At 38.2% G+C, this 26,510-nt stretch overlaps 1 protein-coding gene across 2 annotated transcripts in view; it reads right to left on the bottom strand.

Annotated features, from left to right (window-relative positions):
* Nucleotides 1–26,510, bottom strand: part of SERPINI2 (serpin family I member 2) — a 36,089-nt gene that overhangs the window by 3,788 nt on the left and 5,791 nt on the right. For both annotated transcript variants that reach the window (XM_061416768.1, XM_061416776.1), the window contains exons 3-8: nt 23,495–23,725; nt 21,864–22,058; nt 21,589–21,781; nt 7,613–7,710; nt 3,020–3,106; nt 1,061–1,150 (exon numbers count right to left, since the gene is read on the bottom strand). In XM_061416768.1, the coding sequence (XP_061272752.1) occupies nt 1,061–1,150; nt 3,020–3,106; nt 7,613–7,710; nt 21,589–21,781; nt 21,864–22,058; nt 23,495–23,725 (894 nt within the window). The remainder of the gene's footprint in view (nt 1–1,060; nt 1,151–3,019; nt 3,107–7,612; nt 7,711–21,588; nt 21,782–21,863; nt 22,059–23,494; nt 23,726–26,510) is intronic.

Below are 26,510 nucleotides of genomic sequence, written 5' to 3'. Positions count from 1 at the left end.
TTGAGGAGTCCTAAATATATACTTAAAGAAAGCTTCCTCACCATCCATATTTATGGCCTCTTTCATTTCATAAGATGCAAAAACATCTATCCAGACCATCTGCATTTATGTGTCCACCGTGTCTGTAAAGCCAGTCCAATTGACTACTACCCCCACCTTTTGTACCTAACTGCATTATCTTCTAGAATTGCCCAAATTAGAGAATTGGAATAATGTTTGACCCCTCCCTCCCACTCAGAGCCTATAGCTAGTCACTTATTCTTGGAATCTACCTAGGAAACCTTTCACAACTGTGCAACTTCCAAGTTCTACTCCTATTGAAAGAAAGTTGACTTCTGAGACAAACAGGTCTTATTTTCACTCTGCCACTTTTCAGTTGTATGACCTTAGGCAAACTACACAACTTCTCTTTGAGTTTCTATGTCTTTGTGCATCAAATATCTGACTTATTGGAATGGTGTTAACTGTACAGATTGGTATTTAACATCACCAGCACCTATACAGACTATCTTAGCAGCTATTACTAGTACTGATCTATTTTAGGTCACTGCTGCTGCTAAGTCGCTTCAGTCGTGTCCGACTCTGTGTGACCCCATAGACGGCGGCCCACCAGGCTCCCCCGTCCCTGGGATTCTCCAGGCAAGAACACTGGAGTGGGTTGCCATTTCCTTCTCCAATGCATCAAAGTGAAAAGTGAAAGTGAAGTCACTCAGTCGTGTCCGACTCTTAGCGACCCCATGGACTGCAGCCCACCAAGCTCCTGCATCCATGGGATTTTCCAGGCAAGAGTACTGAAGTGGGGTGCCATTGCCTTCTCCCATTTTAGGTCACTGGCATCTCTTAAAACACAATGCCTAGTACAAAACAAGCACTCAACAAATAATCACTAAAAAAACTTTGGAAAAAAATAAAATAAATTCAATAAATTGAAAGAACAAATGACTTCAGACTGTCATTTGCAGCTGGAACAGACTGTGATAAATAGCAAGATTCCAACATATTCAATAGACTAGGTCTATTGAACTTAAACAGTTCCCCCAGGGAATTCTCAAAAAGGTACCTGTTGGGTTATTCTTCATAATAAACAGAAATGGACGATTTGCTATAAATTGATTCCGTGACAGACTCATGATCACAGGTGTATTTATGCCTATGAAATAGAGACAAGAGTTATTTAGATGTTCACATTTAAAGATCAGTAAAGAAAATATATCCATAATATTCACAATATTTTTTGTAGACAGGAAAGGCCATTTTTGTTTGAGGAGTTAACATGTGGAAAAATAACCATTTTCTAAATACAGAAATTTGGAATAAATCTAAAAATTGAAGAGCAGAGGAAAAGATATTGGAATTCATGGAATAATTCTAACTTCACACTTTATGCTTAATGAAGAAGAAAGCCAGATACTAGATTCAATTTAGTGACAGCAGCTGAAAATTTCATCTTTTAAGCAGTAACTTTCTGCTCACTTTTTATTTACATTAGATAATTTACTTTATAGTGTTTGAACTCCTAATTCCTATCCAGGTATTTTGTAAATCCACTGAGAAGATGCCTGAAAGTCAAAATACTCACACTAACAAAGGTGATACATCAGGGTCGCTGCTGACCCCTTAATGATTGTTATCTCCTCTTAGAGAACTCTATACTAAAAACAAGAGGCCTTGGCCAAGGCAGAAGAGTTCTGAACCTGAAATCAGGAAATCTGGTTTCATTCCAAACCCTACTGTTTCTTACTAATATGACCTTAGGCAAACTGCTCCACACGTGGGTCTGTTTTATCACCAACATAATGAGAGGATCAGACAATGATCTACAAGCACTCTTCCAATTCTATGTAAAAGCAAGTGAAAATTTTTCTACATGAACTAGCAACTTCATCCCAACACCAGCTTTGATTTCTCTAAGGATTGTAATAGCCCATACAGGAGCCCTTCAGGAGATGACAAAACATTAGGGAGCCCAGTGTGCCCACCCAGATGTCAAAATCCACTGGCATTAATAATGTGGGTATAAATTTAACAATATGACTATTTAAAAGATATGTATCTTTTACATACTGGCTAAAATCCAAATAGTCTGAAAAATTAAAATATGTTTATGAGGAATTCATTAAAGTTGCCTTCCCATTTCTAATTGAATTTAAGGCTTTTTCTCCAATTATTTGTTGAATATTACTTTTATGCAGCATAGATACTATTCAAAATGCCACTTGTTCAAGGAGATATAGAAGAGCAGCTCCTAAACTGTAATGTTCATACAAGTCACCAAGAGACCTTGGAAAATGCAGATGCTGGATCAGTCAGTCTGGAGTTGGGCCCGAGGTTCTGCATTTCTAATAAGTTCCAGAATGATGCTGATGCTGCTGGTCTATGCATTATACTCATAGTACCAAGGATAAGCTGCAAGTCACTGGAGAGCAGCAGTTCTCAACCTTTAATGTGCATTGTCATCACTTAGGAAAATGTAAGAAAATGCTGAAGGCTAAATCTCATCACCAGAGATACTGATTCAATATTTTAGGGTGTTCAATATTCAATTTAATATACAGTACTCTCGGCTGGGCACAGAAGTTTTAAAAGCTTTTCAGCTAACTCTCACATGCAGCTAAGTTTGAGAGCCACTGCCATAGACATTGACAACAAGAATCAAATTAGAAAAGGAGGAACCAAGAATACAGAGGAAGAATGAAATGAGTGAATTCACTTAAGAGTGAATATTCCTGAGCAATCATGATTTCAGGTTTGAGCCTGACTGCTATTGGGCAGGTAATCCAGTTCACAAATAAGTAGATATCAGTCCCTTCTCTTTCTTTCTTTCTTTCTTTTTTTTTTTTTTTGCCCTAAACTCCAGCCACACAGAAGCATAAATAGCTTAAATAACCACTTTGCCCTTGCTATCGTGTACTGAACAGCAGGAGGGGGACAGGAGGTCAGAGAGCCACAAAGGGCCAGCATCCTCATGCTCATTTCCCCAGTCCTTCCTCCTGGCTTCCCGTGACATCATTTGTCCTACCAGTTGATGTTGCAACTTCACTGCCTTCTTCATTTATCTCAAAGAAAACTTGTTGCATGACTCGGGAAACATACACCTCAGAAGAATCTGTTAGAAAATATGAAAGTGCATTTAAGGGTTAAAACTCAGAACCATTACTTACTGGATCCCATTACATTTTCAAATGAACAAAGAAAAAGGAAAAAAAAAAATTCTTTCCAAGTTAGTTAATTTTCTAGAGATAAAGGTGGTTTAGGTTTCGTTCTTGCAGAGATGATATAGAGAAAACATGAAGAGACCAAGTTTAGCTCAGATATGAAAGGTAAAGATAGAAGGGGATCAACCTCAAGTCAGGTACCCCACTAAGTGAAATATTTCAATGGATCAAGCGTTTTGCTCCCCTTCGTCATGGTCTACAGATAAGATGAAAAAGGCTTTACAGATATGAATTAATCCCACCCTGTGTTTTCAACCTCAAAGCCAACTTGCCTTTTAAATTCTGTATTGGGTTTTGATTTGAGTTTAGAACAAAATTTACTTTCCTTCCAGACTGGTGAGGTGATAAAAGTCTAAAGGGCTTTTGTGTCATCTGTTCCAAAGTCACTTCAGAGCTAGGCTTTAAAACCTGTCAAATTTCTCAGTGTAAGACAGTGTCTTAACAACATTTTGTTCTGCTGTGGAAACAAGCTGAGAGAGAAGGCCCCACTCATCCCCTCGGTGAAACTGATGTATGTGTGAAGCCTTTCTGATACAGTGACCTGTGGAGCAGCTCCTTGAGAAAGGGGAAGTGAAACTGGAAGTTCAGAGGCCATCTGCCATCCCTGCTGCATCGAGTCCAGATCGACCTGAAAACGTTCCTCACAGAAACAACAGAAAGGTGGTGGTGGGTTCAGTGAGGGCGAGAGGGTGGAAGAAAGCAAGGCGAGCCTTGACACGTGAAGAGAAAGGCGATGAAGGTGTTTTGTCCCTCTTGACAGAGAAAGCTGGTGTGACGCAGGTGGACTCCATCAAGACAACCAAATTTAGAAGAGTTTATGCAGAAATAGGGGCTACACTGGTGGTTCAGGTGGTAAAGAATCTTCTGTAATTCAGGAGGCTGGGGTTCAATCCCTGGGTTAGGAAGATCCTCTGAAGAAGGGCATGGCAACCCACTCCAGTATTATTGCCTGGAGAATCCCATGGACAGAGGAGCCTGGCAGGCTACAGTCCATGGGGTTGCAAAGAGTTGGACACGATTTTGTGACTAATGCTTTCATGAAAAAATAATTTAGTCAAGGGGAACCATCTCTGACAGTTTACAGAAAAGTAAATCCCCTCAGGCAAGATAAAGAGAAGTCATCAAAGGGTGATTTGCATTAAAAAATGGCTTCCTAAAAATAACTCCAGACTCTGTGTGTGATGACTTTGTCTGGGCCTTTGATTACCTCTGATCCCCATCTCCTACCCTCCTTTCCTCACCCAATAGCTCCAGCTACAAGGTCAAGCATCAAGGCTTTAGTCTCATCCAATCCTCTGCTTAAAATCCCTTTTCCCAGAACTTACCCTGATTGGGTCCCCTGTTACTTAGGTCTCAATAAAAATGACACTTCCTCAAAGCAATCTTCTCTTTCCACCATGTCTAATTCTCCTCTTATCTGATCTAATCTCTTTATCCCATGACTCTATTTTAGTTAATTCATACCATCTATCACCTCATCATTTAATTAATTAATTACTTGTTAATCGTCCATCTGCCCTAACAGATGTAAACTTCATTAGGAGAGGGAATTTGTGGATTTTATTCAACTCTAGAAAATCGCCTGGCAGATAGCTAGCTGGCTTATATAAATACTTGCCAAATAAATAAATCAGTGGATAAGAATATGTCCAGTGATAGAAACAGTTCAGATGGAGAAAGGGGGGCGTCCATATCATGAGTGTGGTTTAACTAAAATGCAGGAGTGTGGTCTTTTAAGGTCATGCAAATAAGCACATTTCTTCCCCCACGACTGCCTAGAATAAGGATTTGCATATAGAGCAGAGAGTAGATAACTGAGGGGCCCATACAAAGAATGAAGACCAAATAGCAGGTTGGGATTGAGTGGAGAATTTCATACATGCAGTTTACCACTGGCACCAAATCAAGTGAGCCTTTGGTTAGTAGACTGAGCAATTTGACCTTCTGTATTCCATCTTCTACAGAGGGGGCACGGTCTTAGAAAAAGAACAGGACCTGGAAGATGCTAGATTAGAACAAGGGATCTGAACTTCATCAACTTACTGATTTCTATACCTTTGTAATTATTCCTTTCCTTAATTCTCTATGAAGATTCCAAGCATGTCTTCGTCAAGTTAAGAAGATAAGAAACTTTCAGTAGCTTTGCTAGAAGATGTGCGAGTAAATATTAATGTGCCATTTGCTCAATTTTCTTTTTGCATTTAACATTTACTGAGTATCTACTATATAGTGAAGGTCACTCAGTGGTTTCCGCCTCTTTGCAACCCTATGGACTATATAGTCCATGGAATTCTCCAGGCCAGAATACTGGAGTGGGTAGCCTTTCCCTTCTCCAAGGGCTTTTCCCTACCCAGGTATCGAACCCAGGTATCGAACCCAGGTATCCCTCATTGCAGGTGGGTTCTTTACCATCTGAGCCACAAGGGAAGCCCATCTACTATATAACAGATGGTGAACAACGTGATTTACGTATGTCCTTTTATTTATTTCTGCCACTGGGATATATTGTTTATTTAATAGATTAGAAAATTGAGGTTCAGAAAGGTTAAATATTTTACTAAGGGTGACAGAAGTCAAATATTCATCTCAAAGTTGCAGAAATAACTCTTTCAAAAACATTTTTCATTCACAATTTGTGGACAATCTGAGTATAAGATAGTGTCTCCTTTGTGTAAGTATCCCATAGCAGTAGCATTGGACTGATCCACAGTAGCCTTTGTGTTGTTTTAGTCGCTCAGTCGTGTGCAACTCTTTGCGACCCCACAGACTGTAGCCAGCCAGGCTACTCTGTCCTTGGGATTTCCCAGGCAAGAATACTGGAGTGGGTTGCCATTTCCTTCGCCAGGGGATGTTCCCCACCCAGGGATGGAACCTGCGTGTCCTGCTTGGCAGGTGAATTCTTTATCACTGAGCCGCCACAATAGCCTTTAGAAAACGCTTATTGCACAAAACGTACTAATAGCAGGAAATTAATTCACTGTTCTCCTAAAGACTAGAAATAGTGCCAGCTTTGGCTGTGGTTGTTCTATTTCAAGCAATAAGACAGAACCAAAGTCGTTAAATCAACTCAAAGAGGTAACTCAGAGCAAAAAATGTTGGACACTTACTCTTTTCTGTTCAGGGTTATTCTCTTATACAAATTCTCTTATAAAACATTTTGGGTTATTTTATTGATGTAAAAGGAGATTTTATAGAAGTTGCAAATTGCTGGGAATTTGCAGAGCAAGTGGCTGTTTGAAATGCCTGAGATACAGCAAGTGAGCTTCCGAAGGCCAGAAAGAAATTTACGAGGAAGAGGTGTTTTAAAAAATGGCTTGGTTTATTTCAAGTTGGTAAGGTGGCTGCATTCCAGGGCACACTTAGACAGAATCCTGTTGCAGTATTTAATTTTGACTGCCTCATTCCTGATGCTGATGAAATTGTCAAAGAAGTCAGATCTATCTGTCAGTGTGAGAACAGGCAGCTAAATCATGTGTGAAGGTGATAACGAACATCCATGTCACCTGTATACCCCCCTACCTCCTCCACCAGGAAAACTCATTCATTCTGTTCACTTACCCACATAATTGATAAGTGAATAAGTTAATGAATACCTCTCCAAAGCCCACATTTTATATAGGAATACACAATAATTCTAGGTTGGGATATCCAACCCCATCAGACAGACAAGCTTGTATCATTAGGACTTTATTTTTTCTTTATAAAACAGAAGACTGAATTTAAAAGAATTTAAAATAGCGGGATAATTTGTCCCTCTTCGTCCATTTTTTTTTCTCTTTAGTTATTTTTGAACTAGTAGGTACTGCCAGGATGAGAAATAAAGAGTGTCTTGGGCTTTGTTGTGAAAGTGAGCATCTGAACCATGCACAATTTCCCAAGTGCCAGTTAGTATAAAAGCTCCATCTCTGATGTGTTGTCAGTCTCAAGCTAAATCTACAAGCTGCAGCCTTACAATTTCTAGACTGTGCTCATCATCCAACAGCTTGCAGATGCCTATTTCACGGGCTCTAATATTACCAAATTAACATTTGCAAATTGGGAGTTTTATTAGCTCTGCTTAGATGAGAGCCTCAAAGTTGTAATTCCCAATATTCAGATAAGGAAATACAAACAGAGCTGGAATAAAAACCCATACAATACTTTGCCTACATAGTTTCATTGTAAGTGTGGTTAGAAAGCTTATCTAACATTCTAACATGCTGTCTGACTCTCATTAAGTAAAACTACTTAAATGCAAAATAGAGTGCTTGTTTACAGACAGCTTGACACGACGATGACATTTATTCCCCGTGTACGTATTTTCTGGGGCCAAATGCTCTTTCAGTTTTAAGATCAGTCAGTTAAGTTTCTAAGAGAACACATTTACTTGATAATATAAGAATAATTTTTCACATTACCTGTTATTCCAGAAAGGTCACAGCCACCACTAAATATCTCAGTTATATTCAATGAATACAAAGCTTCTTTGAAGTCTAATTTTTGTTCTACTTTAAATCTGCTTAAAAAAATGAAGAGGAAAATTTGTGAAACATTGTACACATTGGCTACCAAAAGGGTTTCTTTTTTATAAAATGGATGACTTGGAAGATGTTTTATTGTGAAATATTTTGTTTTCATTATCCTCATTTTTCACACCATTTCCCCACTACTCCACTGAGCAATTTTGGATGGCTAATAACTTGCTTCCCAGATAAATGGTTACTTGGGAAGGGAGAAGAAAATACTCTATTTTTTGAGGTAACAATTACCCAACAAAACAGGGTGAGAGTTCTAAGTTTTCGATTATTTGGCTTCTTCCCTAGAACTGTAAAACTTCCCTCCAGCAACTGTACACACTCAAGTTTTTTTTCACATCATCCAAGATCGTTCCTGGCAGGCATCCAAGATATTATGAGCCAGAAACAGAAGCCAACAGTTCATTAAAAAGATCATTGGCTACTGAGGTACAGAAAGGGGGCATTAGTAGCCTATGATCCTTTCATATCTGCTGTCACAGCTGATGTGACTTCCTTCAATTTACGACATATCTAACATCTTTCCAATAAGCCCTGTAGAAGAGGTAAAAGACTGAAGGGGGACTAAATTTCTTTCCAGTAAAATAGAGTAGAAAATTATAGGAGGGGAAAAAAAGGAAGAGCTTGCCAATACTTCTAATGCAAGGCCCTAAGTTAAGACTCTAGGTTCTATGCAAGTCTCCAAGCATCAGTTTGCCTGAAGAGGGAACTTCACCAAAGAATCTCAAAGATCCTCTCAGGCACTGACCTTCTATGATTCTATGTTAACTGCAATCTATGACCCTCACCTTCCATTTTAAAAAAATGGAAGAAAAACAAAAGCTAAATTATTGACTTTATAGATGCTAAAAGCATCTATCTACATTTTACAACCAGATTGGAAATTTTGTTCATGAAAGAAAAGAGTATAAAGTCCTTCAACAGGGAGCTAAGTCTATTTCCGACTTCAGGGCAATCCCAGGACGGTTCCTGCCGCAGGAGCTCTGTCTGTTCCCTTGCTGGACCTTTGCCCTGGTTGGTACCTTCTGGTGTGGATGCAGACATGATTGCTTAAGCACAGGAACCTTGCTTAGCTAACAGGCCCACATCTGGGGCCAGAAATTAGCTTGCACACTCAGTCTAATTAAATTATTTTTTTTAATTGCCAAATACTGAACAAGCTTCTCATAATAATTATGATTCTTCAAAACAATGAACATGCTGTAGCAAAAATTTACTGGGCCTAAATGATTTCTTGGCAAATTATTATGTACTTTTGGAAGATGTTATTTCATTCAGAACCCTAGCTAACTGGAATTGCATAATTCTAGAGAATAATTGTCCATAATTGTGGCACAACTCACAATGTGCACGTTAGAACCTACTGATAATGAAAATAACTTGTTTTATGCCAATCATTTTCAACTTCTTTTTAACTTCCTGCTAAGAAAGATAATATGTAGCATGATGGTTTTGAGGCTTTGGGGTTGTGCTTTTATTCTGTTTTAATTAGCACACTCTTTTTTACACAGAATGGAGTATGGGCTTCTAAAGGGTAGAGGATAAATGTTCTAGTCCATCTGTAACTTGACTATTTTTAGTATAATAGTCCAGTGATTTGGGAATAATATCAAGAATACTGCAAGACTTATTACAACCTCTAATAAGGCCTAATTATACCAGAGAGTCATTTAAGTAACAGTCTTGCTCATAATATAGTGCAATGAAACCTACAGCAATAGAAACCCATTCAACCATTTAATAAAATATAATCTGCAGCCAATTTCTAATTAGCCATAATTATTGGAGCCATGAACAGTCAGGTGTGAAGTAGCACTTCCATGTGTTAGGTACTTAATAGAGATTATAGTTTTTAATCTTCACAAAAACCCTGGGAAGTGAGCATTATTATTCCCATTAACATATAAGAAAGTGTAGGTTTTGAGGAGGTTGATTTCCAAGGACAAGATAGACAGGGCTAGAGTTCAAACTCAGGTCCATTCCAATTAAAGCTAATGTGCTAACCTCCACTGCCTTCTAATCAAAATATAATTCAAAATCGTAATCTCGATCAATTCATATATATGCTGTGCTGTGCTGTCGCTTCAGTTGTGTCTGACTCTGTGTGACCCTATGGACAGTAGTAACCCAGGCTCCTCTGTCCAGGGGATTCTCCAGGCAAGAATATTGGAGCAGATTGCCACGCCCTTCTCCAGGGGATCTTCCCGACCAAGGGATCAAACCCGCATCTCTTATGTCTCCTGCATTGGCAGTCAGGTTCTATACCACAAGTGCCACCTGGAAAGCCCCAATATATATATGTATAGTGTTAATTATGTACCTCCTCCAAATTTTGTGAGTCTTAATATTTATTCTAGATGTGGCTCATTTTCTTTCTTTTCCCTGACCCTCCTCTAAAATTGTCAAAAGAATACAGCTAAAGCTTAAAGAATGAGCAGCAAAAAAGACTCAATAGACAATTACCAAGTAAGCAATCATGAAATGAATGTTTTAGCGTATGTAAATATTATACACCTTCTTAGAAGGCAGCAATTTACTGCCATAGGCATCCATTGTGCTTAAAGTGGTCTCATACAAGTTCAAGCTGCAGAAAACAAAGGATAACAATTTAGAATTTCTGTTTGAAGAAGGATTCACTCCTGGTCTGCAGGCCCTACTGTGGATTTCTATTGTCTCTCCTCCTTTATACACAGGACTCTTGTTTAATGACAAAATGCCTTTGGCTGTTTTCCTTCAAGGTCCCTATCCTTAATTGTTTGGAATCCCAGTTTTGATACAGTGGCCTTGAGCCATCACTGAAAGGTTCAGGCTTAGAAACAACCAAACCAAGTCTTAGGGCTGCCCACAAGGATAAAAAATAACACAATCCTTGACAGTGTTCAACTTGGACTATTATGTGTCACTTCCGTGTGTGTGTGTGTGTGTGTGTGTGTGTGTATAAAATATTCTATCAGCCTTGAGAGCTGAATTAAAAATGCTTTCTGTCACATAGGAAACCTATCTGGACAATGGTCAATGTAAACTTGGATTCTGCTTTGTATCAGTGTCTGATAGGCTAAAGTAAATGAACCTTTGTAAGCACCACTGCAGCTGGTCATAACTTATCTACTCTCACACCCAACCTCATTTTCCCTAAGGTCATGTTCTCTCACCCACACACAGTTCACATTCATGCACTCAGAGATCCGAAGCTGGCCAACTTGGGATGGATTACTAGCCCAGCAAGAACATGATGTCCTATGGAATGTGTGATTTCTTTCTGAGTCTCTGTGGCATTGCTGTGTCGCGTAGCTTACCCAGCTGCTCATCATGTCACTGGCCATTTGCTCTGTTCTGTGCCCTCCTTCATGTTTGCCCCACTTTAAACAAGCATTTCCTGACTCCTGCAATTTTGACTCTGCCATTTGCTAGCTGTGTGACCTCTGGCAAGGCGTTTACCTGTCTCCATCTCAACTGCAACCTAAATATTAAAAATAGATTTCTATCAAATTTATGGTGGTGATTAAGTGAGATATGGCAAACAGGGAAAGCAATCCACTATAATGGATTGTCAAGAAATTTAAAAGCTGAATGAGAATAATAATAATAAACAATACCAACAATATAAGATATACTGAGTACTAAAAATGCAACAAACATGTTCTCATAATGAGAACAACCCTAAGAGGCAGGTATTGTCAGTCTCTCATTTAACAGTAAGAGAAAAATCTTAGGCAAGACAAAGTTTTTCAACCCTAAGAGGCAGATATTGTCAGTCTCTCATCTAACAGTAAGAGAAAAATCTTAGGCAAGACAAAGTTTTTCAGTATAGAGATGACAAAACTCTTGGTCTACAATATTATGTTCTGTTTTCCATAATCTTGATTCAACAGTTGATAAAAGATACTGTGAGATGTCACATCAGTCAATATCTTTAAAGAGGGATACTTCTTTGAAGAATTGCAGCTCTTGCTTAGTCATCACTATGAAAGTGAATGTGAAGTGACACTGTTAGTTCTTCAGTCGTGTCTGACTCTTTCTAACCCCAAGGACTGTCATTACAGGCAGATTCTTTACAGTCTGAGCCACCAGGGAATCCCAGTTATCACTATACTTTTGAATAAAAACATAGTATTTAATAAGTTCAAAGACTCAGACTGCCAAAAACTTAGACTCTCCCTAATAACTCATAAACTTGCTAATAATTTCAACAGCCTCAGGGACTCTGAATTCTACTCTGCAATCCTAGAAGTCCATGGTGCCCAGGTTAAGGACTGCTACGAAAGAAGAAAATAAGTCAATATCTTCTCATTTTCCTACAATCAAACTTAAAACCTCAGAATGATCTATTCCTTCTTAGCCCATATGTACTTAGTCATACACTTCAATAAATGTCTTTCTGCATCACCTGCCATTTACATTCCCAGTGAAGCTGCTCCCTTAAGTGCTCGCTACTGAGTGCCTGAATTGTTGCAGTGATTTCTTAACATCTTTTGGGCTTCAGTCTTTCCCTCTCTCCCACATCCCAAACATCATGACTATTTAAATTAAAGCAACAAATTGAGCAGCTACTATCTTTCAGATGCATGCACTGCTATGGTATCAAAGAAAGGAAATATGCATAGCTTCTGACCTCAACAAGTTTACAACAAGCCTAGTTCAAATCCTCCCTTTTACTGAAGCCTTTGTTTATACAGTTCCAGTCTCTGGTGCTTCCTCTCCCTTCTCTCCTCTCTTTTTCCATGAACCTTGAAGTTCTTACTTATACCATTCTTTCAGTATTTAATTATTAGTAAACTTGTGCAAATCTTGCACCACCCCACCTAAGTGGCAATTATCTTCTCAATAGAAATCCTGTCTATCATTTTGCATGTGTCTCAGTTCATTGTTCATAGTGGGGTCCCAATCAATCTCTGCTTTTGAACAGGAAATACATTTTCTAATAAGTAGTAAACTAATAATAGTATCATAAGGCTATGAAACAATGGAAATGAGAGCTAACCTGTCTCCCAGAACTTAACTGAATGTCAATCAATTTACTTTTTGAGTGACAGTTTCCTTATCTGTAGAATACAATTCATAACCAAGTCAGACTACAGAACTGTAGCATTTAGTATTAAAATGTAAATATTAAATGCTTTACAAAGTTAAAATGGATGTAGATGAAAGTCTGTTTATTTACCTTATTTACATGTATTAAATGATTAACTTTGCACATATACACAATCATAAAAACACAATCTCAAACCTTTTCTTATGCAGTGAAGAATCTGATACATAAGGGTGTGTTAGACTCCTCAACCTAGGAAATCTAACTATTAAGATGTTTATAAAATTTCATATTAAATTTAGAAAAAGGTAATGTGATTGTTGGTATCCAACTGCAGAATAATGTCCAAAATTAGGTATCCAGTATGTTACAAATAGTAAACAGAAACCACCCTAGTGTTTTTAGACTATGCTCTGTCCTATTGGCCTCAAATCTAAATGAGTCATACATCAAAGAGAGGAAGAACTGTTTCTATACTATTTCTAACAATAACTATAATCACTCACACAATCTTGCCTACTGTTGCTTATATACAAGCATTCTTATGATTAATTTTTCTTTTCTTGACATTTATTTAATTTTGCCATCGAAGATGCATTTGTTTATTTATTTTTACAGTGACAAAATTTTGCACAGTATATGTTAAGTGCTGAAGTGCATCCCCTCATCCCCAAATTCATGTGTCAAAGCTCTAACTGCCAACAGCTTACAATGTGACCTTATTTGGAAACAGAGTCATTGCAGATATAATTAGTTAGGTTGAGGATGTGAAAATTTTAACAGACCAAAAGAGCAATTAAATAAAGTTGGGAGATCAGAAGAGGGAGCCTACATGCTTTTGAAGATAATAGCAGAGCCCAACTAAAAGAAGAAAGACTCCTCTTCCTTATTAGGAAGGACTCAGCCTGTGAAAAATCATGGATTCCTTGTCTACTACAGCCCTCCCAACTTCCTTCTCCTATATATAATCATTCTCCTTCCCTTGCCTTCGGAGGACTTGCACGTGGCTTGCCATAGTTACAGATTCCAAATTGAAATTCTCTGTTGATCCCAAATAAACCTATCTTTGCAGGAGAAACATCTGGCAGTCTATCTGTTTCAGATCAAAGATCACATTGGAGTAGAGCCAGTTCTTTATCCAATATGACTTACAAGAAATGAAGATGCCACTTGGAAAAAGATGGCCACAGAGGGAAAGATTGGCATGATGGCTCTACAAGAAGAGGAACACCAAGGATGATAAACCACAACGGGAAGCTAGACAGAGGCTAGGACAATTCCACAGTCTCCAAGAGAGCATGGTCCTACTGACCTCTTGATTTTGGACTTCCAGCTTCCAGAACTTTGAGAAAATAAACTTGTGTTAAGTCACCTAGTTTGTGGTACTTTGTTACAACAGCTCTGGAAAACTAATACAGCTCTGGAACACTAATAAATTCCCTAATCTATTTCATCAAAATCTTTAGCTATCAGTTTGAAACCATAATTCACTCATTCAAATATAAAAGGATCACAGCATTGAGTAATAAAATATAAAAAAAAGTTTTTATTGAGCCTGTACAACTTTTCCTCTTCTGCACTGACCACAGATTTTGAATGAGTAGTTTTCTTTTTATTGAGAGAAAGCATTTTGAGAGAAACGTATTTCAGAGCTTTCAATCCATGATCTGAGCACTCAGGAACCTTAATTCAATATATGCATCCTGATAGACTAAAATTATTCATGAACTTAACACATAAGCAAATCATTCCTTTAAGAAATCAGAAGACTCATCCTTTCAGAGAAAATGGAATACATTTTAAATGTAATGTTGTATTAATGTGACTGAATAATTGATAACAGAATTTTCAGTCTTGTGAATTTTAAAAATCTCATTTTTATTTCTCTAGAGAGAAGTTTCCCAAGAAATAACTGATATCCTATCATTTGTTATGCTGCATGGATGGGAAGGAGGATGGCCTCTCTGAGATCCTCACAAGGAATGAATCCGAGAGTGACTAAGAAATTGAATTCTGATTTCTGAGATACTTAAAATTAGATAAATGGAAATAACATAGAACCTCTTTGACTACATTTATGTAATTTAACCCAATAATATTCATCCAGAATATACTATTAATGTGTGTGCGTGTGCTAAGTCGCTTCAGTTTGTCTGACTCTTTGTGACCCTGTGGACTGTAGCCCACCAGGCTCCTCTGTCCATGGGACTCTCCAGGCAAGAATACTGGAGTGAGTTGCCATCCCTCTGACAAGGGATCTTCCCATTTCTTATGTCTCCTGCATTGGAAGGCGGGTCCTTTACCACTAGCACCACCTGGGAAGCCCATACTATTAATCTGTACCATGAAATGTGCTAGGGACTATGGAGGCCAAAATGTCACAAGCCACTGTCCTATGGACTGGACCATAAGTCCACTGACCTTATGGCCTGCCACTGTCACAGAACTCACGTTTTAATAAGACAGACAAGAATATGATGAAGAAACGAAAACACAATGTAATGCAGGCTATAGTGTGAATCTGCATAAAGTGTTACGGAAATAAAAATAAGGAATGGTTGATTCTAACTGAATATGGTGAGAAACCTACATGTAATTTATTTAAGGGAGCCCTGAAGGATGAATGAGAAAATACTGGTTAGACACCATGGAGAAGGGCCTGAGCAAGGAAATAGGAGGGATGGAGGTTAAAAAGTCAGAGGAATTCTTTCCCATTTGCTGCTGGCTGAGCAGATATCATCCAAATAAAATAAGTCACTTATTTAGCATTTTCTACTTGTTAGGCTTTGTGCTGTGAGTAGAAGTATGTAATGAGATAGTGTAATGGAAGCTACCACCACATTTTTAAAAAAATCTTTGGTGTCTGGAATTTAAAATGAGGGTTGAACTCTACTGCTATAGATTCTAATCATAACTAGGAATCTAGCCTAAGAGGGGATGCAAGAAAATCTGGCTTACCTTCTTTTTATGCTGGGAAAAGTTGGAGGATTCTGAATGCTGATAGAGATGGGAAAGATACCCCTTTTGGATTAGTGGGCCCTGACATCATGATAATGGTAGGCTAAGGACAGTAACAGACAGAAGACTCCGAGTACAAAGAAATGGCCTACAGTCTAGGAATATTCAGCTTCCCTGGTAGCTTGGACGGTAAAGTGTCTGCCTACAATGCGGGAGACCTGGGTTCGATCCCTGGGTCAGGAAGATCCCCTGGAGAAGGAAATGGAAACCTACTCCAGTATTCATGCCTGGAAAATTCCGTGGACCGAGGAGCCTACAGTCCATGAGGTTGCAGAGTTGGACACGACTGAATGACTTCTCTTCTTCTTCTTCTAGGAATATTCATCCCTGGAAACAGGTTTTAAACTACTTTTCACCTCACAAGCCTTTTTTATTATTATATTTTAGTAGTGTTAGTCATGTCCGACTCTTTGCAACCCCATGGACTGTAGCCTGCCAGGCTCCTCTGTCCATGGAATTCTCCAGGCAAGAGTACTACAGTGGGTAGCCACACCCTTCTCCAGGGGATCTTCCCCACCCAGGGACTGAACCCTGGTCTCCTGCACTGCAGGCACATTCTTTACCGTCTGAGCCACCAGGGAAGCCCCATATTAGATTTCAGTAGACTTTAGTTAAACATTGAAGTTGATCTTGTTTGTATAGACTTGTCAAAGGCTACCCTAACACAGTACCACAAACTATGTGGCTTAAATAACAGAAACATATTGTCTCGCAGTTCTGTGGTTTGGAAGTTTAAAATCAAGGCATCTGCAGGATTGGTTTCCTATGAGAGTTGTGAGGAAAACATCTATTCCAGCTTCTCCCCTTGACTTGTAGATGGCCATCTTAACCCTGGGTCTCTTCATAACACCTTCCCTGTTTGTGTATCTTTGAATCTAAATTTCTCCTTTTTATAAAGGAGTCACATGGGATTAGAGTCCACCCTATTGATTTCACTTTAACTTGATTACTTCTACAAAGATTCTATCTCCAAATAAGAAAACATTCTGTTGTAGTGGGAGTTAGCATTTCAACATACAAATTTGAGATGCACATAATTCAGCTCATAGCAGTTGTTCTTGGAGAAATTAAAAGCAAAGTCTGTGTCCACACTATGGGAGAAGTTGTATGAGAAACGTCGCTACAGTTTGGAAAGGCTAATAACAGGTCTTGAAGTTTGAAAAGGGCTGTCCAGACTGCAGTGGTCTAAATGGATTTGTGCACTGTGAACCATTGCTGTGGGGATTCCTAATGTGGTAAAGAAAGAAATTCTGGTGAAAACCTATATTTTTTATTGTCAATTGATCTTGGAAATTATCGCATTCCTACTTAGATATTTGACATCTAGACTGAAGAAGCTGGAGCCATCTTGGTTATAGATACCATTATCTCCATTCTGTGCTAATAAAACCACAAGTCAGGACATCAGTGACTCTCTTAAGACCCCACTGCTAGTAAATAGTATAGACACTCCTCAAACTCAGGGCTTTCTATGTACATCCTTTTCTACTAATCTTCCCAAAGGGAAGAGAGAGAGAGACGTAAATTTGAAAATAAACAATTTTTAAAATTATTATTTCTATGATTAATAAGCAAATTATCTGTCACATACACCATTATATACCCAATGTTTGGCATATAGTAAGAGCTTAAAAAAATACTCTGAAATACCAAATAACATGCAGATAGAGATTTATAGACAGTAGATAATTAGAAGAGAGATTGGAACTTAAGAGTTGGATATTAGAGACATGAAATATAAGGAACAAAAATAAAAAGAGAGTAGGAATAGGAAATTTCTGAAAATGAAATCTGGTAAACATTATCTGGGGACAGAAAGAAAAAATGTGTAAGTCAGGGAGCAGGAAAATTTCACAGAAAGAGAGAAAAATAAATAAAAGTAATGCCAGAGGGGTTAAAGAAAGAAAGGTTTTTAATAAAAAGGGATGATTAAAAATATGTGGATCAAGAGCCCAGAGTTAAGGTGAAGAAAGCATAGGATACTTCTTTCTCCTGAGTATCAATGAAGATAGAGAAAGAGAAGTTTAGCAAAGATTCATACAATTTTTGAGATGAAGTGTAGAGACGTGAGTTTACATAATAGTATGTTTTCTTTAAGAAACAGGGAGTTGAGACATACATTGAGAGTAAGATAATCAACATGAAGCAGTACCTGGAGAGCAGAGGTAAAGTCTTGGTGGAGTGTTAGAAAAGAACATTCTCTGAAGATAGACTGTTAAGCTCCAGCCTAAGGGAGGCCAGTGACTGCTCTGGGGCTTTTGCTTAACAAAATCAGTAGTTAAGGAATCCAAGAGACTTTTTGAGTAGATTGAGGATTCAGGATGAGGAGAGAATTACAAAGGAGCAAAGACGGGTGACAAAAATATGGCAAATGTTTGGTGACAGTACAATTCAAACAACTAACTAGATCCTAGCTAAGTGCAAACAGAAAGAAAAGTCAAGCAGGTGGAGAGACAGAGAGCCAGGAAAATGGGGCACTGCATATCAGGGCACATGCAGGCTCTGATAAGTTTGAAGAAAAATTTAGGAATGACAGGATGGAAAATAATCTATTAGACATCTCTCCTTTTAAAAGTTCAGGTTGAGAGTTATTTAGACACATCTTTTGCTCTGAAGTTTCTCCTGTCTCCCAGAAGCATGATATCAAGAAGTTAGTGTTTATAATGACGGCTTCTTGAGATATGCATTTGTGATTTCCATTTTGTAATAACTGTCCAAAAAGAACCCAATATTTTGTAATAACTATAAATGGAAAGTAACCTTTAAAATTGCATAAAAATGAGAAGTTTTAAATATATATATATAAATACCCCAATAATAAATATTATCCTAGGATCCTACTTATAATTTAATGACTGTCGGAGAAGGCAATGGCACCCCATCCAGTATTCTTGCCTTGAAAATCCCATAGAGGGAGGAACCTGGTAGGCTGCAGTCCAAGGGGTCGCAGTTTCATGCATTGGAGAAGGAAATGGCAACCCACTGCAGTGTTCTTGCCTGGAGAATCCCAGGGATGGGGGAGCCTGGTGGGCTGCCGTCTATGGGGTCGCATAGAGTCGGAAACTACTGAAGTGGCTTAGCAGCAGCAGCAGCAGCAGAGCACCCTCTATACAGTCTAAATGGTGTATAGAGTCTATACACCTTCTATACAGTCTATACAGCTCTATACAGTCAGCAAAATCAAGACCAGGAGCTAACTGTGGCTCACATCATGAATTCCTTATTGCCAAATTCAGACTTAAATTTAAAACAGAAAGGAAAACCATTAGGCCATTCAGGTATGACCTAAATCAAATCCCTTATGATTATACAGTGGAAGTGACAGATTCAAAGCATTAGATTTGATAGACAGAGTGCCTGAAGAACTATGGATGGAGATTCATGACACTGTACAGGAGGTGGTGATCGAGATCATCCCCAAGAAAATGAAAGCAAAAAGGCAAAATGGTTGTCTGAGAAGGCCTTACAAATAGCTGAGAAAAGAAGAGAAGCTAAAGGCAAGGGAGAAAAGGAAAGATATACCCATTTGAATGCAGAGTTCCAAAGAATAGCAAGGAGAGATAAGAAAGCCTTCCTCAGTGATCAATGAAAAGAAGTAGAGGAAAATAATAGAATGGGAAAGACTAGAGATCTCTTCAAGAAAATTAGAGATACCAAGGGAACAGTACTGGACGTGGAAAACAGAGTGGTTCCAAATCGGGAAAGGAGTATGACAGAATAAAGGACAAATAGTATGGACGGACCTATAGAAGCAGAGATATTAAAAAGAGGTCACAACAATAAACAGGAGAACTATACAAAAAAGATTTTCATGACCCAGATAACCATGATGGTGTGGTTTTCTGAGCCTAGAGCCAGACATCCTGGAGTACACTCACCTAGAGCCAGACATCCTGGAGTACAAAGTCAAGTGGGCCTTAAGAAGCATCACTACAAACAACGCTAGAGGAGGTGATGGAATTCCAGTTGAGCTATTTCAAATTCTAAAAGATGATGTTGTGATAGTGCTGCACCCAATATGCTAGCAAATTTGGAAAACTCAGCAGTGGCCACAGGACTGGACAAGGTCAGTTTTCATTCCAATCCCAAAGAAAGGCAATGCCAAAGAATGCTCAAACTACTGCACAATTGCACTCATCTCACACGCTAGTAAAGTAATGCTCAAAATTCTCCAAGCAAGGCTTAAACAGTACATGAACTGTGAACTTCCAGGTGTTCAAGCTGGATTTAGAAAAGGCAGAGGAACCAGAGATCAAATTGCCAACATCCGCTGGATCGTTGAAAAAGCAAGAGAGTCCCAGAAAAACATCTGCTTTATTGACTATGCCAAAGCCTTTGACTGTGTGGATCACAATAAACTGTGGGAAATTCTTAAAGAGATGGGAATACCAGACCACCTGACCTGCCTCCTGAGAAATCTGTATGCCAGACAAGAAGTAACAGTCAGAACTGGACGTGGAAAAACAGAATGGTTCCAAATCGGGAAAGGAGTACATCAAGGCTGTATATTGTCACTCTGCTTAATTAAGTTATATGCAGAGTACATCATGAGAAATGCTGAGCTGGATGAAGCACAAGCTGGAATCAAGATTGCTGGGAGAAATATCAATAACCTCAGATGTGCAGATGACACCACCCTTATGGCAGAAAGTGAAGAGGAACAAAAGAGCCTCTTGATGAAAGTGAAAGAGGAGAGTGAAAAAGTTGGCTTAAAACTCAGCATTAAGAAAACTAAGATCATGACATGTTGTCCCATCACTTCATGGGAAATAGATGGGGAAACAATGGAAACAGTGGCTGACTTTATTTTTGGGGCTCTAAAATCACTGCAGGTGGTGATTGCAGCCATGACATTTAAAAAAGCTTGATCCTTGGAAGAAAAGTTATGACCAGTTACGTTGCCACCAAAGGTCCATCTAGTCAAAGCTATGATTTTTCCAGTAGTCATGTATGGATGTGAGAGTTGGACTATAAAGAAAGCTGAGCGCTGAAGAATTGATGTTTTTGAACTGTGGTGTTGGAGAAGATCCTTGAACTGCAAGGAGATCCAACCAGTCAATCCTAAAGGAGGTCAACTCTGAATATTAACTGGAAGGACTGATGTTGAAGCTGAAACTCCAATACTTTGGCCATTTGATGCGAAAAACTGACTCACTGGAAAAGACCCTGATGCAGAGAAAGATTGAAGGCAAGAGGAGAAGGGGACGACAGAGGATGAGATGATTGGATGGCATTACTGACTCAATGAACATGAGTTTGAGTAAGCTCTGGGGGTCGGTGATGGACAAGGAAGCCTGGTGTGCTGCAATCCATGGGGTTGCAAAAAGTCAGACACAACTGAGCAACTGAACTGAACTGAACTGAACAGAGAGCACCTTCTATCAAAGGTAACAACATATTTTTTAACTGTATAATATCACAAGTGTCTTGGGAATTTTATTTTCCTTAAACACAAGAGAAGATAAAATATTTTAAATTTCAACCAGAAAAAAAAAGTTACAGAAAAATAAGTTTGTATAATAAAAAGAGTAGTAATTCTTTTTAATCCCAGCATTCTGTTTTGAAGACTTACATTTGTTCATTCCTTTCAGAGAATATTGAGTACTTAAATTCTATCCTCCTCATGGCAAAACAATGCTGGCAATGTTCAGACCTGCTTTGTATCCATAAAGTAGAGTAACTATTCCTAACAGGTATTTCTTTTTATTTTTGTCAATAGACTTTTTAAGCATTAGTTATCTTTCAGCCAGCTATTGAAATCTGTCTATAAGTGAAAACATAAGAGCCAGAGTGATAAAATGACATTACCAACCTAGGAAGGCTTATTTCCACTTCCTGTTCTTGCATCTCAGAGAACCATTGCAGGATTTGAGGAGCAGTAATTAGCTTTTCCATTTCTTCTATGTTCGTGTGCTCTGCAGGAAGTATGATAATTAAACTAAACTCATCACCTTTATAAGGTAACTCCAAAACCTGGTAGTTTATGGAGGATTCAGAAAAATAACCTGAAACAGAGAAAATAAAATATTAATATACTTAGCAATTCCCAAAGTTGTCCTTTAGAGTATGGTTTTTTTTCCATATTACCATATTTCGTTCTCAGAAGAGCCTTCATCATTGGAATTTTGACTGCTGTGCCATCTTTCAGAGTGAAATTCATCAGTTGTGTGTCCTCTTTGTTGAATTTCTGTTTCCAATCCCCTTTGAAATAAATAGCATTCACCAGCACCAGCCGAGTCAGAGGACCAAATTCTTCCCCTGAAAACATGTCTTTAATTTTTCCTGGGGAGGGTATAGAGGAAGAAGCAGAAAGAAACATGCAACAGTGATTCAAAGAACTGCTTTAAATTAAATTAAAACAAAAATTTATCTTGCTAATCAATTAAAAATAGGGTGTTTTATCATTTAAATGTGGCAATTTTGGAGGAGTTAAGGAGGAGCTTTATTAAATATTCACAAAGAAACAGGTACAAACAGGACTTCATTAGGAAACAGGAGATACGGAATTATCTTAGACAAATTTAGACAGACCTAGCAATGGCTGCTCTTTGGTGAAATCATTTGTATAAACTGTTTTTCAGATAGAAAGAACAAAATCAAGTATCTCTTCATATCTGTTGTTATTTTTCAAACTTTATTTCAAAGTTCTTCAGCAAGTCAATCAGAATTAATAAATTAGTGGTCCACTCAAATTCTCTGCTGTTGCATCTGTAGCCATTGACCATTGAGAAAGGATAAGAATGGAGTTGCTAATGTGATGTTCCTCTTCTAAAAACTCAGTCTCTGATTTTTATGTCTAATGAGTATTTCAAAGCTATGAGTCCACAGCATGATTAGCTGCCATGGAGCTGTCTACGGATGTTCTTAATGTGTATCCCAGTAATAGTACTTGCCTGTGAACACTGCTCACAATACCCATCTCACATTTTCAACTTATGCTTCTCCATCAGAGGCTCCCCACGTATAACAGAGTCTCATCTTATACATCACAGATTTTTTTTGGCTTAAATAGCAGAATGAATGAATGAAGAAACAAGTTGCTATTAATTGAGGGCCTGATATATACTGGTCTCTTCACACACATTCTTTTTAATCTTTCAATAATCCTGAAACATTATAATAGCATCCTCATTTTAAATGGGGCATGGCTTAGAACTTGTCAGGATTTGAACTCAGATCTGTATGAGCTTAAACTTTGTGTTCTACTATGTCTCTCAGTAGTGCCCTTGGAATTTTGCTAGCTTATACTTAAAAGTTTAGATTACAACTCTATGATAGAACTATCAATGTTTATTATGAAACATTAACACATCCAACTAATATGTGTTAATTATTTACAGTGTATGTGGGAAAGAAAGCATCTGAGATGGATAGATTTAAGTCTTATCTGGCCAAAGATATTATTCCTGCCGTCATACTTTAAAAAACACACTTTAACAAAAGATTACTATTAAAATTCTTCCTGTAAGAATTCTTAAACAGGTTACCTGTCCAAAAAAAAAAAAAATAAATAAATCTGTATACTTTTCAAAGCCGCTTACAATGTCTCTCCATTTTACAATTCAGTGTTAATTTGAATAACAGGGAAGCAAAACAGAGGAACTGATCCCTCTGAGCCACAGTTTAATAGGAAAATATTCAATCATTCTTTACTTTAGTATATTAAAAACCATGAATACAATGGCAAATAATGACTTTATGGAAATGGGAAACTTTACCATCTGTTTTGCTTTCTACCCAGTTACTTATTGTCTCTGCACAAGCCTTTGCATTCTGAAAATCCACCAGTTTTATGGCACTCTGAAAAAATTCCTTGTTTCCATGGAGATACTGTTCTTTCACAGTGAATCCTTCTTGAAGGTAGAGGGCATTGGCAAGATTAAATGTAAATTCTTGTTTTTTCTCTGAGATGGCAGAGAAAAATGACTTCAGCTCAGAAAATTCTTCTCCTGAAAAATAATTATAATGTACACTGACATACTGAACAACATAAAAACAACAGCTTCTCAGCTTTACTTTTAAGCACTCTGATTCATATCACCATTTTTTAGCACCCTAAGGTACAACTAACGACATTTTCTAAGTTAGTATAAATATTTTAAGCATTTATCTCTTGTGGAATATGCATTTTGTAAAGAAACCAGCTCTCCTACAGGAAAAAAATTGTCCACATAAATTTGAAATTTGTCAAAAATGAGAATATGCATTCAAAAAGGTTGAAGGAAACTCCCTCTTTTAGTCAAATTTAGCTCATTCTTAGTTGTTGGAAAGGTATCTTTAGAATCTCATCCTATGCATAACATGAGATATTTGTGAAGGAGGAATACTAATGAATGCTGATGAGGGCTAAGACAGTGATAAACAATCCTTTTCAATACTCCTTTTATTTCAGTTTAAGAAAGAATTGCTCTCTTATAAGGAACTGTGCCTGTCCACGTTTTGAAATTTATGAGGTAACCCTTGTAATCATCTCTAGAGATGCTAAGGATCAGAATTGCCTATTTCTCCAGGTTCATGAGTCTCTATACTTTGGTTGTCTATGTAAACAAGAAAAATATTTAACCATTCCAACTATAACCACTAGCCAAATGCATCTGTTAGAGTCAGCTAAGAATTACCGTTGGCCTATACTTATTTATCGTCAGGTCATTCTGACTACAGTGTTGTCAGGAAGGTGTATGTGCTATGAAAGAATTCAGCTCCGATCGTTGCTCAGTGGCTTCCAATTTATTACCAGAGGGCACCAATATTTTATATTTCCTTCTGGCTTCATTTTGGAACTCAATCATTAAATCCAGGAACTGTATTTCAAATCCACAGTTCTTCAGAGCCTTTGTTTATTTTGAGTTAAATACTGAAAATACCACTTTCACAACTAAAATTTGATTGCATGCAATTTATCTCTATTGAAGAAAACACAAATGGTTCATCATTGGGAAATGTCCACTGAATAAAGAATAAAAGACTGAGAGGAACTTGCTATGAGGTGTCTATTGGAAATCAGATGTGTACATGTGTGTGTAAACGTTTTATTAATATCAGAGAGCTAGTAGCCCATGGAGAAGGAAATGGCAACCCACTCCAGTGTTCTTGCCTGGACAATCCCAGGGACGGGGGAGCCTGGTGGGCTGCCGTCTGAGGGGACGCACAGAGTCGGACACGATTGAAGCGACTTAGCAGCAGCAGCAGCAGCAGTAGCCCATAGGATATCTTTGTGCAAATAAGTTGTGCTCTCACAAACTGGGTGGTTGTGGGGGCACAGCATCCCCATTACCTCATATTTTGTCCAGCTGAGTGAAGGCCACATTTCAGTCCCCACTTGTCCTTTTGTTCTGGCTCAGTTGTGTCCAACTCTTTTGTGACCCCAGGGACTGTAGCCCTCCAGGCTTCTCTGTCCATGGAATTTTCCAGGCAAGAGTACTGGAGTGGGTTGTTATTTCCTACTCCAGGGGATCTTCCCAACCCAGGGGTCAAACCCTATTGAGCCATCTGGGAAGGTTCTCTTGTGCAAATTCAGCCTACATAACCACAGAACAGACTTGGAAGGTATATTGCATTACATTTCAAACTCCATGATTCCCCATTCATGGGGATATAGACACAGACGTAAACAATTTTAGATATAAAAACTTTCTTCCATATGATTGGATCTGAAGAATATGAGTGATTCTTTACAACCCTGGAATTCCTTACATAATGAAGAATGTTAATCTATTTTACTTATTTATACAATTATTTCAGATGCAATCACTTCTTGCTATTGGAAGCTGAAATATTATCTCAATAGCTGAAAAGTTACCAAGATGACTTTCTGGGTGAAGACACGAGAGCTTCTCCAAAAGAATTAATTAAAGTCAGGAATAAAATGGCAAACTTTGAAACCAATTTTCAGAAGTTCATAATTTATGAACATCTTTAAAGGATTGGGAGAAAAAATGAGAGGAGGAAAAAAAGTAGTTCCAACTCATTTGTCAGAGCAAATAAATTTATGTCATGTACTTTTGGTCTAAGACTGTATGACAGTCAGCTGCTCTTTGATAAATTGCTGGACTCAGAAGTCAATGAAAAAATATAACCAATAGCACAAGTTTGGAGAATATAAAGTTATCTGCCTTATAAATTTAATTTACAGATTAATAGCTTCTTTTAGCATAGATCAAAAAGAATATATATACATGGCTCCTAATAAGCAGTAAGTTAATTTCATTTCCTAAAATAGAGCCATGGAAATCCTACAGGTCATGGAGTGAATGTGACTTTTGGTGAATGTGACTCTGGTTTGGTTGTACCAGACCTCCAAAAAAGTTCTAAATTTTGGTACATGTTTACTTCTCCTGCTATTGAAAGCCTTAAGGCCAACTGTGTGTACAATGTGAGAGATCCAAAGATGAAAACAAAGGCAGTCATAGGATTATAGATTGTTTTAGCTAAAAGGTCCGTGTGTGCTGTGCAGTGCTTAGTCGCTCAGTCGTGTTCGACTCTTTGTGGCCCAATGACCTGTAGACCCCCCAGGCTCCTCTGTCCATGGAAATTCTCCAGGCAAGAACACTGGAGTGGGTTGCCATGCCCTCCTCAAGGGTATCTTCCCAACCCAGGGATCAAACCCAAGTCTCCCGCATTGCAGGTGGATTCTTTACCATCTGAGCCACCAGGGAAGCCCATAGAAATCATCTAATCCAAACTCATTTTATAATGAAGAATCTAAAATCCAGAGAGATAAGATAGCTTGAAAGG

This window comes from Bos javanicus, chromosome 1 (assembly GCF_032452875.1).
Source record: "Bos javanicus breed banteng chromosome 1, ARS-OSU_banteng_1.0, whole genome shotgun sequence".
NCBI classification, from domain to species: Eukaryota; Metazoa; Chordata; class Mammalia; order Artiodactyla; family Bovidae; genus Bos; species Bos javanicus.
Note: the sequence above shows the minus strand (reverse complement) of the source record. Positions and strands in the feature narration are given on the sequence as shown.